General features: G+C 40.4%; 1 protein-coding gene across 2 annotated transcripts; it reads left to right on the top strand.

Annotated features, from left to right (window-relative positions):
- Window positions 1–1,459: 1,459 nt before the first annotated feature.
- On the top strand, window positions 1,460–13,406 carry kcnk4a (potassium channel, subfamily K, member 4a). Of its 2 annotated transcripts, none has more exons than XM_060927937.1 (9): window positions 1,460–1,617; window positions 3,750–3,852; window positions 3,951–4,270; window positions 6,906–7,020; window positions 7,164–7,324; window positions 7,649–7,832; window positions 8,214–8,350; window positions 8,585–8,862; window positions 8,973–13,406. In XM_060927937.1, the coding sequence occupies exons 3-9, from the start codon at window positions 4,082–4,084 to the stop codon at window positions 9,544–9,546; spliced, it is 1,638 nt and encodes a 545-aa protein (XP_060783920.1). In that variant the 5' UTR covers window positions 1,460–1,617; window positions 3,750–3,852; window positions 3,951–4,081; the 3' UTR covers window positions 9,547–13,406. The 2 variants fall into 2 exon arrangements, with proteins under 2 accessions (XP_060783920.1, XP_060783918.1); XM_060927935.1 differs by having other exon boundaries at window positions 7,646–7,832.
- Window positions 13,407–13,966: the final 560 nt, after the last annotated feature.

Genomic DNA, 13,966 nt, shown 5'->3' with positions numbered 1-13,966 from the left:
GTCATTTTGATTTAACATGGGACTCAAACTGCACTCCTAAGCTTGGGCTACTAGTAATGAGCTACAGTGCTGCCTTTGGTCAAAAATTCAACTCTAATGAGACCGCAGTCAAGCTTTGGAAGCGACAGTGAACTTTCTGAGGAATCTGAGGAAGAGAATGGGCAAATATGATGAAAAAGATTCAATCAGCTGATTAACTTAAAATGACTTTCCTTCCTCTAGCAAACATTCTCATGAGACCATTTTTTTTTTCCCCTCTTGAAGACCATGCCAGAATTATCGCCACCCCTAACACATTGCTCAGACTGCGGTCCTTCATCATTTCTTTGGTATACTGTAAATATAAGGTTACTCACCTGTAAAGTTCCTGTCCTTCATTACCGAGTGTGTGTGTGTGTGTGGGGGGGGGGGGTCATTTATAGATAATTGTACTGCTTAGGAAGACATTTTAAATGGAAAAAAATGTTCTACAATTAAAACTGCTCCTCATAGTCCATATGTCTCATCTCATCTCATTATCTCTAGCCGCTTTATCCTGTTCTACAGGGTCGCAGGCAAGCTGGAGCCTATCCCAGCTGACTACGGGCGAAAGGCGGGGTACACCCTGGACAAGTCGCCAGGTCATCACAGGGCTGACACATAGACACAGACAACCATTCACACCTACGGTCACTTTAGAGTCACCAGTTAACCTAACCTGCATGTCTTTGGACTGTGGGGGAAACCGGAGCACCCGGAGGAAACCCACGCGGACACGGGGAGAACATGCAAACTCCACACAGAAAGGCCCTCGCCGGCCCCGGGGCTCGAACCCAGGACCTTCTTGCTGTGAGGCGACAGCGCTAACCACTACACCACCGTGCCGCCCAGTCCATATGTTTCAGTTCAAAATATCACTCATTGCATGTTATTCTGCATTTTTGCTCCTTTTCATTAACTTTGCCAATTCTTAAGTTGACTGTCATGTTTAAATATGTTTCGGAGTTGAATGAGATGCATACAGTAAATCCAGAATGCTTGGAATATCTTGACTCATGCTTGGATGGTCATAAATTAGTTTGTATTATTCCCAAGCAGCCATTTTCAGTTGCTTTGTTTTTGTAGAAAGATGACAATAATTCAAGCCTTTCATACAAAAGACAAACATCGCTTGAGAGGCTAATGGGTGGGATATGCCACTCTTGAAGTGATTATGTATGCAGTATGGGATATTTGAATGTCTGCAAAGATGAACAACGTGAAGAGTTTTGAAGCAAGAAAAATACAGAGCCAACTGTGGGTCATGAAAACGGTTTAGAAATATGAGATGAAGTTGGATAAACAGGCAAGACTTATTTATGCACTGTATCCTTGATGCTATCCTCTTCCTATCGCCTTCTCTCCATACCCCCCCCCCCCTTCTCCAGGAGCCTTCTGATCTCTGCCCTTGCACTGTTCACTGTCCAATGTTTTCTGTTCTTTCTCCTCTCCAGTACTGGCAGGCTGATGTAAAGGCCTGGGAATGGGGAAACACCCGCTGAGTGTTTGCACACACTTACTCTCCTTTATTGCCGAGAGGGAACTCCTGATCGTCACTCCCTGGAATTTTGCACTTTTGTATCTTTGTTTTTCACTAAGGTAAGTGTCCAACTTGGAACCTACATTAGAATTATTTATTTATTTATTTATTTATTTATTTATTACAAGGTGCAAGTGAATCTGTGTCTCAAGCAATTGAATTTTTCTAGTGTGTTGCTCTAGGATTTTCATCTCTGTCTTATGGGTTAATAAGCTGTGAAGTCATTTACACTTCTACCACAAATGTGTGTGTACTGTGAATGTTTGCACATCTCTGTGTGCTTAGTAGAATGTTAGTAGTTTGGTAGCTGTAATTAACCAGTTGATTGAGTTGTGCATTTGATCATGTCTGTTTTATCTGATACTGGGTTGGTTTAATTTAAACAGTGTAAAGCATAGTAGTAATAATAATACCGTCAATCTGAGAGACATAAAATGTGTCAGAGGTTTAGCACTTTAGCTGTAATTTTACACTAGCAACTTGATTTTATAATTAGTGATTTGTGCTGTGAAATTCATTGAACAGCTCCTTCTAATATACATATAGCCTTTTGATACTGTGTTAAATCAAACCTTTGTGATTTAGTTGAAATTGAGTAAAATTCAAATTTGAGCTGACTGAATGGAGATATGAATTAAAACAAAATGCCATAGCTGTTGTAGTTATCATTTTGCAAAGAAGAAATAGTGATTTTAATCTTCTTTTTAAAAGTATGTCTACCACCGACCACTTATTATTTTTTTTTTGCAAATTGTTCTCTCTCTCTCTCTCTCTCTCTCTCTCTCTCATGGAATGTCACATAATGTTTCAGTTGTTTCAGCACAATGCTATGCTGCTAATACTTTTGAACATGTGATCTGCTGTCAATATTTTGCACATCCTTGCTACTAATGTTCTTTCTGATCCAGATTCTTGCACATCAAAGCATGCATTTTGCACACCTCATTTGCCCGATTCCATCACCCACTGCACAAAATGTCTGCATAGTGCTTTTATATTTTATATTTACTGCACATATTCACATATTTCTATGCACATAAAATACTGTGCAAAAGTTTTAGGTACACTATATTTTTCATGCAAAATTTTGTTATAGATTTCGATTTTATGACTTCTACATTATCGAGTCAGTACAAAAACATTTTAGAGTTCCAAACGTTCGTTTTCCAGCACAAAATTAAATGTTAGGGAAAAAAAAGTTTGTATCCGAGCAGCATATTACATAAGAGAGCACTTTTCAGATTAAAAAAGAAAACATAATGAAAGCTGCTGGGTTTTGCTGCAAAATTAAGAAGCGAGTGTGACAAAGTGTCCAGAAGAACTGTGGCTGGTTCTGCAAAACCTACAGCTCATTTCCTTATAAAACTGCACTCATTGTATCTGAGACTTAATATATATATATATATATATATATATATATATATATATATATATATATATATATATATATATATATATAGTATGTATGTATGTATGTGTGTGTGTGTGTATATATATATATATATATATATATATATATATATATAATGTGTGTGTGTGTATGTGTATATATATATATATATATATATATATATATATATATATATATATATATATATATACACACACACACACACACACACACACACATATATATATATATATATATATATATATGTGTGTGTGTGTGTGTGTGTGTGTGTGTTTATTTTAAGCAAAGGGTCGTCTCACACCATATATTCACTGTTTCATTTATTATGGCTTATTGCTGTTTATAGTAGAAACATTTCATTTCACTATTTTTGCCTTAAGCCATTTCTTTATATGTGCCTAAGACTTTTGCACAGTACTGATTATCTCTTTTCTTATTTAATGTATGTGTAACTCTTGATCGGGATCTGCACACTGAATCTTGTCCAGTGATGAGTAATTTATATTCATATTCATTCTCTCTTCCTGGTGTCTACAGAGGCTGCTTCATGTGGACATGTTGCTGTAATACTGAATGTCCTGCTGTACATCAGGGTTCTGCCACCAATTTTTAGAACACCATGTTTACACAGACCTCCGCCAGAGGCTCTGTTACTATGGCGTCATTTGTTGTGTTCTGATCTGTTATGCTTATGATACCCTGTCTCATGTCTGGTTTGCACCAACACCTCTCAACATCGTGCTGTTTAGCCATTTTTTTTTTGGCTGCTGTGCTTTGCAGGTTTCAGTAATCAAGGCTGAATGTGCAGAAGAGGGTAAGACAACAGACTTCTGTAATGGTTGAGGACAAGACTCTCAACTGGGATGACAGGACAGTGTCGTAGGTAATCTTTTTAGGTTTTTAGACATCATAGGCAACATGGACAAGCATTGAACTTAACCTTTCCTTCCCCTGTTTCTGGTTTTGTCTTGACATTGTTAGGCAGAACAGACAGCTATTAGCAAGCACATTTCCGTTCCAGTTAGTTGATGTGGACCTGACGAAACATACCCAGTGCTCCTGAATTAACGCTCTGACCCTCCTGGCCAAATCCCGGAGGAGGCTGAGGCACCATGCGCTGCTCGACGCTGCTGACAATCCTGGCAGCTGTGCTGCTGTATCTGGTGATAGGAGCATTGGTGTTTGGCTGGTTGGAGGCTCCCAAAGAAGAACAGGCTTATATGCAGCTGTTTAACTCTCGAATCACATTCCTGAACAAGCACAACTGTGTTCAAGTGAGCAGCCTCAGTGAGTTCACTCAGGTACATTTATATACTCAGGTAAACATAAACATCCTACAGTATCAGACATGCATTATAGCCATTAACATGACTTCATATACGTAAGTAAATGTACACAAACACACACAGTCATAGCTTTACATATAGCGTAACAAATGACATGCAGTGCAAAATGTATTCCAGTGTTTTTCAAACTTGTCTCAGCCAGAGGCCCCTTTATTTTCATTGCATTTACACTCATGCGACACTTTATTAGGAACACTATACCAATACTAGGTAGGGTCTCCCTTTGCTCTCAAAACAGCCAGTTCTTTATGGCATGGAGTCCACAAGATGTTGGAAACATTCCTTTGAGATTCTGGTCCATGTTGACATGATTACATCACACAATTCCTGTGGATCTCCTATTCTACTACATCCCAAAGGTGTTCTATTGGATTCAGATCCGCTGACCTTGGAATTTTGCTTTGTGACATGGTGCATTATCATGCACGAAGTAGCCATTATAAGATGGGTAAATTGTGGCCATGAGGGGATGCACATGGTCAGCAACAATACCCAAATAGTCTGTGGAATTCAAGTGATAATTGAAAGAAAACATTCCCCACACCATTACACCACCTCCGCCAGCCTGGATTGTTGACACAAGGCAGATCGAGTCCATGGATTCATGCTGTTGGTGCCAAATTCTGACCCTACTATTTGTGTGCTTCAGCAGAAATTGAGATTTATCAGACCAGGCTACATATCTTCCAGTTTTCATCTGTATAGTTTTGATGAGTCTGTGCCGACTGCAGCCTCAGATTTCTGTTCTTGGTTGACAGAAGTGGAACTCGATGTAGCCTTCTACTGTTGTAGCTCATCCGCCTCAAGGTTTAACGTGTTGAGTATTCTGAGCTGCTTTTCTACTCACCACAATTGTACAGAGTGGCTATCTGAGTAACTGTAGCCTTTCTGTCAGCTCGAACCAGTCTGTGGTTCGAGCAAGGTGTTTCCATCTGCAGAACTGCCACTCATTGGATGTTTTTTTTTTTTCTTTATTGCACCATTCTGAGTAAACTTGACAGACTGTTGTGCATGAAAATCCCAGGAGATCAGCGGTTATAGAAATTCTCAAACCAGCCCATCTGGCACCAGCAATCATGCCACAGTCACAGAGTTCACATTTTTTTCTTCATTCTGATGGTTGATGTGAACATTACCCCAAGCTGCTGGCCTGTATCTGCATGATTTTATATCACTGCTGCCACACAGTTGGCTGATTTAGATAATTGCATAAATGAGCAGATGTGCAGGTGTTTGGTGAGTGTATATCCAAGCTGGCATTATCTGTATATTTTTTTTATAAGGTTTGAAATGCTGATTTACAAACTTGCTATAAGAAACAGATTACTGTGATGACCAGAATTTTTAACCAATTCAAGTGACCAGTTAAAAGCTCAGAACTGTAACAACTACATATATACAGTAATAACGGTCCCTGATAGTTACCACCAGAAGTCAATAGGGCTGTCTTTCATTCTTTCATCTGTAGGTGATTTACCATCAGAATAAATTTAAAGGAACCACTAGGATCCATTAAGAACAATGCATTCAATTAAATTGCCATCACAGACCACCAGAAACACATTACAATCCATTTAGAACTAGAAACCTCTAATGGATTTTCATGATTTCTTTTCAACAAGGAAAACACCTACACCAACAGTAGCTGATAATATCCAATGTCATCACAAAATTTAATAATAATAATAATAATCATCATCATTATCATGGTCAGAGGTTTGAGACTGGGACGAAGGTTCACATTCCAGCAGGACAATGACCCTAAGCATACTGCTAAAGCTACACTGGAGTGGTTTAAAGAGAAACATTTAAATGTCTTGGAATGGTCTAATCAAAGCCCAGACCTCAATCCAATTGAGAATCTGTGGCATAATTTGAAGATTGCTGTACACCAATGCAACTCATCGAACTTGAAGGAGTTGGAGCAGTTTTGCCTTGAGGAATGGGCAGAAATCCCAGTGGCTAGATGTGCTAAGCTAATAGAGACACACCCCAAGAGACTTGCAGCTGTAATTGCAGCAAAAGGTGGCTTTACTGACTTTGGGGGTTAAATACCAATGTACACTCCAAATTTCTTTCTTTTTTTAAACTCTTAATTATTGTTTGTCACAATTAAAAAAAAAACAACAATGTGCACCTTTTAAAGTGCTAGGCATGTTGTGTATATCAATTGGTGCTAACCCCCCAAAAATCCATTTTAATTCCAGCTTGTAATGTGACAAAACAGGACAAACACCAAGGGGGATGAATAATTTTGCAAGACACTGTAGATGTCTTGTCTTGGAATGGTCAAGTCAAAGCCCAGACCTTAATCCAATTGAGAATCTGTGGCATAACTTGAAGATTGCTGTACACCAATGCAACCCATCTAACTTGAAGGAGTTGGAGCAGTTTTGCCTTGACGAATGGGCAGAAATCCCAGTGGCTAGATTGAACATGTTTCAGGGGGAAAAAGCAGAAAAAAACACCTAATTGCAGTAATGTAGGCTGCTTGACATTCATATAAACCAAAAGAACAGTAGCTTAATTCCCTGTATGTAGATCATCTCACACCACCATCCATGTAATCACTGAATACTAATCTCTGCAGCAAGTAATTGATGCAATTGAGGCTGGTGTGGATTCCAGAAGCATTTCTAATTTCAGCACCAGATGGGATTTTGCCAATGCCTTCTTCTTCTGTGGGACCATCATCACCACCATTGGTGAGTGTGTCACAGTTTTGCTTCTCTGATGATCATCGCTGGTCATTGGCTATATCCATCCTTTTTGGAAGTGCCTGCTTAATGCTGCATCATTGATAGGCTGTAAATATTGTATCATCATCTTTGTACTCCCCTCTCTGCAGGTTTTGGAAACCTCTCCCCGAAGACAGAGGGAGGCCAGCTCTTTTGTATATTCTATGCCCTGGTGGGGATTCCCATGTTTGGCATCCTGTTAGCTGGAGTCGGAGATCATCTGGGCACCATGCTCAGGAGGGCAGTTGCAAAGATAGAGGCACTGTTCCGGGTAAGTGCTTTACAATTTTTATCGAACATGATCCTTTAATTTGTCACATTTTAGATACTTCAGACAGGTAATATTACAAGGCAGGCTATAAGGTTGTACACAAGATTACTACTAATAAGTACAAGAGCCAGAAACCAGAAGAATCTTTGCTGGGTGATTTTGATGATGAGCCAAGAATAAGTAATTACATAACGTTAAGAATGTACCACAAGCCCATGCACTTTGTCTTCCTGTTAAGTTCTTGGTAGCTAATTTTCACCTGGTTTAAGCTATATTATGGAATAATGTTTATTCTTTTCCCTTAATTCTCATTAACAATAGCAGAAGAAGGTGAGCCACACCAGCATACGGATCATATCTGCAGTGTTCTCCATTCTGATTGGCTGCTTGATCTTCATTGCCTTACCCACCGTGGTGTTTCAGGAAGTGGAAAACTGGACATTTCTGGAAGCAGGATACTTTGTAGTAATCACACTGACAACTGTGGGCTTTGGTGACTATGTAGCAGGTACACAGTTATCGTCTTAATTCTTTTACAAGGCAGGAAATTACATTTACTTATGGGTTTACAGGAAGTCTTGTGGTTATCTTCCTCTGCCATGGATAACATTCTGTAATTTAGCTAATTCCCCTGGAGATTTGTGGAAGAGGTTAATTACAGTGAAGCTTTAACAAGCCAATTAAACTTGCCTCAGTGGCTAATGTTTATATCCATGGATATACATCCGGATATTCTATTCTCCAGTGACTCCACTGCCTTGAGACTATGTCCAAATATTTTGGCTAGAGCTGTCTAAACACTTAGTTTTACTGAAATTCGACTACAGTACTAAGAATGATTGTCAAGCTGAAGGCCAGATCCAATCCAAGATTCATTTATTTTTCTTAGAGAACCGGAGAAATGGTATTCCTATATACAAGCCCCTGGTATGGTTGTGGATTGTGTTTGGCTTGGCCTACTTCGCCTCCATCCTCACAATGATAGGCAACTGGCTCCGAATGCTCTCCAAGAAAACCAGAGCAGAGGTAGGTGCGAGTGTTATAAATTTGCAAAGAGCAAGTCAGTGTGTGTATTTCTGCCGTATTAATAAACTGCATTCTTTATGCCTTTTCTATCTAATAGTTAATACAGTATGTCTTATAAACATTGCGCCGATACATTGGCAGCTCATTTTTGTCTCTGCCTTATTGGTTGCTGATCTCTAAACTCATTTACACTACATGAATTAGTGTTATTATTTACACTTGTGTTTTCCAAAGATGGAGGAGCTAAGAGCACATGCTACAGACTGGACCCAGAATATCCAGAACATGTCTATGGATTTTCGCATCCCTGTCCCTTTGGACCTTAATGATCCTTTCCAGCTCCAGCGTAGGCGCAGAAGGAAACGCCGCCGTGGTGCCCACCACCGGCATCCAAAGCTTGCTGTGGATAGACGTCATCATGGAGTTTCTTTGGAGGCTAATTCCATCAGAAAAAATGGCCATCTATTTGTGAACTTGCCTGGTTCCCGGTATAACAGTGCATCAGACACCAGGTTAGCAGGAAGATCTCAAAAGTTCTCTTTAATATATGCAGTCTTTTTTTGATCCCACTTTTTGTTAAATTCAGGTTAATTATAATATGTGATGTGCCACCTTTGTCTAGATTATATACGAGTTATGAGAAGAGAAATGGATCATCAGGACAAAGATCAATGCCTGTCTCACAATCTGAATTGAGGTTTCATTCCAAGCCTGGATCAGGATCCACATCTAGATCAGTTTCAGGATCAGACTCCAGATCTGAGACACCGTCAGATTCCTGGTCTCAGTCAGAGTGGAACTCGCAGGGGTCTGGGTCAGGAGCCGAGTCCGAGAAAACGCAGGCAAATGAAAATGATATCCCTGTTGTTTTGATTGGAAGCTGCCTGAGTCTTCCACCTCCTTCTTCTGCTGCTTCTTTTCCCCCTGGGCCCTCTCTCTTGGACTTCTTTGGTGAGAATCTGGCCTACATTGATGAGTCTTCAGACACACTAAGTGACCACATCAAAATGTCTAGAGCTGGATCAAAGCGGCCTCGCAGGCCCAAGAAAAGAAGCATGAAAAGGTGGCTTCCATCTTTGACTCCTTTAGGACTACAGAGAGCATGTAGCACTGAACTTCATCCCCCATCATATCCGCCAACACCTCCGCCACTAAAAGCAGAAGACGTTAGTCCCCAATCTCTGCAGGAAATGTAAAACTTAAGTTTTTCAGTCCAAGCTTAGCAGAGGATAAGAAATGTACGGGTAGCCACATAATAATCTGTTAATTTACAAAGAAACAATGTTTTCATGGAAAAGTCCTGTCCCTGTGGCTGGCCTGAAAAAGATGTCAGCAAGCATACGTGTTCAGTGTTTGATACTTGGTACTCTTACCCAGTGGTTGAATTTCAGAAATGTCTTAGGGGCTGTGATTGATTACAATGGCATAGGGTTTGGGAATATAGCCATTATACACTCACTGGACACTTTATTAGGAACAACCACCCACCTACTGTTTTATGCAGTTCTCTAATCAGCCAATCCCTTGACAGCAGCACAATGCATCAAATCATGCATATACAAATCAAGAGCTTCAGTTCATGTCAGGCTTGTAGTACTCGAGTCCGACTCGTGCCCTAATTTTAAGGACTTGTGACGCGACTTGGACTTGAGCACTGATGACTTGGACTCGGACTCGTACATTAACTGCATTAGGACTCGGAAATTGGACACGCGGACTCAGATTTTTTCTTTATTTTTTGTAACATTCTATAATAATTTGGCATAAGATATTTATACTCGTATCTACATTCATTTTTATACTAATTTTGTGCAAGAGTGTCACACCTGCGCGCTTTGGCGTGTGCATCAGATAGACTCTCGGGCGCGCCCCGGACAGCGCACGTGCCAAGTGGACTCTTGCGTGCGCGCCATAAACAACTTGCACCTGTGCAGGATTAAGGTGCAAACAGCGCCCCTATAAAAACTGTGAAAACACACTTACTTTGCGAAGTATTGAGTTGCGTTGCTAACACATTACCGAGCCTTATTTCCTTGTTTGGTTTCCTGATCCCTGATTTCTTGTTTCTTGTCTTTGATTCTGCCAAGTCTACAATAGCCTGTTTGTGCCTCGCTCGACCTGTTGCCTGTTTCACTGTTTTACGATTTTCCCTGCCGTTCTGGATTGTTTACCTGTCTTCACTTGTATTAATAAACACACCTTCTGCACTTACATCCGTCTCTCAACCATCTCTGAGAGAATACTTCACACTCCCTGATAAAGAGAATGCACATTCACCTGTTCATACGCCATGTTCAGGAACAAACTAATGTTAATGGTGTTGAAACAGCCACCGTCAAATGGTGCAGTTGGACTCGACTCGGACTCGAATCGGATCAATAGTGGACTCGTCTCGGACTTTACTCGAATTTGTTTTAATGACTTGGACTCGACTCGAACTTGAACATTGGGGACTTCAGACTGGACTCGAGGTTTAGTGGCTCGACTACAACACTGAGTTCATGTTCACTTCAGACATCAGAACGGGAAAAATTGTGATCTCTGTGACTTTCACTGTGGCATGGGTGTTGGTGCCAGATGGACTGGATTGAGTTTTTCAGAAACTGCTGATCTCCTGGGTTTTCACACACAACCGTCTCTAGAGTTTACACAGAATGGTGCAAAAACTAAAAAAACATTGACTGAGTGACAGTTCTGTGGGTGGAAACAAACGTTTTGTTGATAAAAGAGGTCAGAGGAAACTGACCAGATTGGTTTGAGCTGCCAGGAAGGATATAGTAACTCATATAATCACTCTTTACAACTGGGGTGAGCAGAAAAGTATCTCAGCATGCTATAGCAGAAAACCACATTGGGTTCCACTCCTGCAGCCAAGAACAGGAATTTTAGAATCGAGAACAAGTTGCTGTTAAAGTGGCTGGTGAGTGTACATAGCCTACAAATTAAATACAGCCTACAAAAACAGGTCAAATTTTGAACCCTTAAGGGGTGTTGAGTTTTCCCTCTGGGGAAACCTTTCTCTGTAGAGCCTTTCAAGTGAGGGCTTCCTTATCAGAAATGGATCCAAGCTCAAACCTTTTCGGTTTGGAAACTTTGAAAATAGTGGGGGGTTTTCATTGTTAAAGTATACACTACTGTTCAGCTTAGGTAGCGTGTTTTTCAAATTGCTCTGAAAATGTCTTCTTTACCAAGAAACAAGGCCAACGCCAATCTTACCCTGGAATGCATCAAAAATGTCCTTACGCAGAAAAAATGAAAGCCCATGTAAACCAGTTTACTGTTGATCTATTAACATATAAATGTATTATATTTGTATTAATAACCTATTTAATGGGGAAAACAGTTATGTATTAAAATAATCCCCAAGATTCTAAACACAGATTTACCTTTTTTTAAACTGTATTAACTGACATATTTCACAGATTAATGTTGGTTATATATATTTTTCCTTTATAAGGACTTTTCTTTTAAATAATAGACATCTAAATAATGTATAATATACATTAATGAACACAGTTATGAGATCACAAAGGGGGGAGGGGGGTTTGCTTTACAAGTACAAGTAGTATGCACATGTTCTTGTCACTAATACTGACACGTGCCTTTGTGATATTTCTGTCAATCACGGAGTCTTTCAGCCAATACTGAAAGGGTCTGAAGTGCAGCATTCCCAGTTTTATTCCTGTCGTTAATACAAACCCTGGCAAAAATTATGGAATCACTACTCTTGGACAGAGGTGGACAGTAACAAAGTACATTTACTTGAGTACTGTACTTAAGTACACTTTTTGAGTATCTGTACTTTACTTGAGTATTATTTTTTTGGGAAACTTCTGACTTTAACTTCACTACATTTGAAAGACAAATATCGTACTTTTTACTCCACTACATTTCTATCTAGGTCCTCATTACTCGTTACTATGAAGCAGCTTTGAAAGTGGATGTTTTTTCTTTTCTTTTCTAAAACATGATTGTTTTTTTCGCAGGTGACACTGAGACAGCCTGTCAGTAATCACTAGGGTCATGTCACATCCATAGACTGGATAAAATCAAGTTCAATTATTTCTCAACGGCATTATTTGAACACATTCAGTTAATGGCAGAATGGAAGAAAGCAGTTCTTCTGGAGAATGCACGCACCCATGACCATACCTAGAACCCATGTTTCAGTTTTCTGAAAGGATTAAAGGTTTGTTTCGTTTTAAATGTTTGCTTTGTTTGTCGAAAACGAACCACATCACAGCCAACAAAAACTCACCGTCCAACCTGCGGAAGCATATTGAGGGATATAAACGTTCTATTCCAAGAAAAAGCTCGCAATGAAGTTGTCTGTGCTTTTAGAGCAAGCGATAACGTTGCAACAGCTATGCAGTCTGGTTTGTCAAATGACTTTCTATGGATTTGCTCATCAAGTTGCCATAGCCTTGTTCACGGCTAGTGTTAACACACAGCTAGTTAACTTGGACACTCTTAGTTAGCATGTAAAAACAGAGTTACGCTAACATGAATAACATAAACTTTTCTGAAGTCCTTTCAGAAATATCTCATCTCATTATCTCTAGCCACTTTATCCTGTTCTACAGGGTCGCAGGCAAGCTGGAGCCTATCCCAGCTGACTACGGGTGAAAGGCGGGGTACACCCTGGACAAGTCGCCAGGTCATCACAGGGCTGACACATAGACACAGACAACCATTCACACTCACATTCACACCTACGGTCAATTTAGAGTCACCAGTTAACCTAACCTGCATGTCTTTGGACTGTGGGGGGAAATCGGAGCACCCGGAGGAAACCCACGCAGACACGGGGAGAACATGCAAACTCCACACAGAAAGGCCCTCGCCGGCCTCGAACCCAGAACCTTCTTGCTGTGAGGCGACAGTGCTAACCACTACACCACCACCGCCTTAGTTACAAAATTTCATTACATTTTTTTAGATATATTTTACAAAGCCAGAATGTTCAACTCATCTCATCTCATCATCTCTAGCCGCTTTATCCTTCTACAGGGTCGCAGGCAAGCTGGAGCCTATCCCAGCTGACTACGGGCGAAAGGCGGGGTACACCCTGGACAAGTCGCCAGGTCATCACAGGGCTGACACATAGACACAGACAACCATTCACACTCACATTCACACCTACGGTCAATTTAGAGTCACCAGTTAACCTAACCTGCATGTCTTTGGACTGTGGGGGAAACCGGAGCACCCGGAGGAAACCCACGCGGACACGGGGAGAACATGCAAACTCCACACAGAAAGGCCCTCGCTGGCCTCGAACCCAGAACCTTCTTGCTGTGAGGCGACAGTGCTAACCACTACACCACCACCACCGCCTTAGTTACAAAATTTCATTACATTTTTTTAGATATATTTTACAAAGCCAGAATGTTCAACTGTTAAATAAAATAATTTTGTGTCATATCTTTGATTGTTTTGGTTTTTTTTGCTGCAAAGTAAAACAGCTGAATGAACATCCTCCAAGAGTAGTGACTTCATATTTTTTGCCAGGGATTGTATTGTTGATGTCCCTTCCCAGTGTTGGAAATCTATGTGGCCATTTACAGTTTACTGACTACATTCCTATTCAAGACGACCCTGACTGTCAAAAGGTCA

This window comes from Neoarius graeffei, chromosome 8, assembly GCF_027579695.1.
Source record: "Neoarius graeffei isolate fNeoGra1 chromosome 8, fNeoGra1.pri, whole genome shotgun sequence".
In the NCBI taxonomy this organism is placed as follows: Eukaryota; Metazoa; Chordata; class Actinopteri; order Siluriformes; family Ariidae; genus Neoarius; species Neoarius graeffei.
The sequence above is the reverse complement of the archived record's forward strand: the minus strand, read 5'-3'. Positions and strand labels throughout refer to the sequence as shown.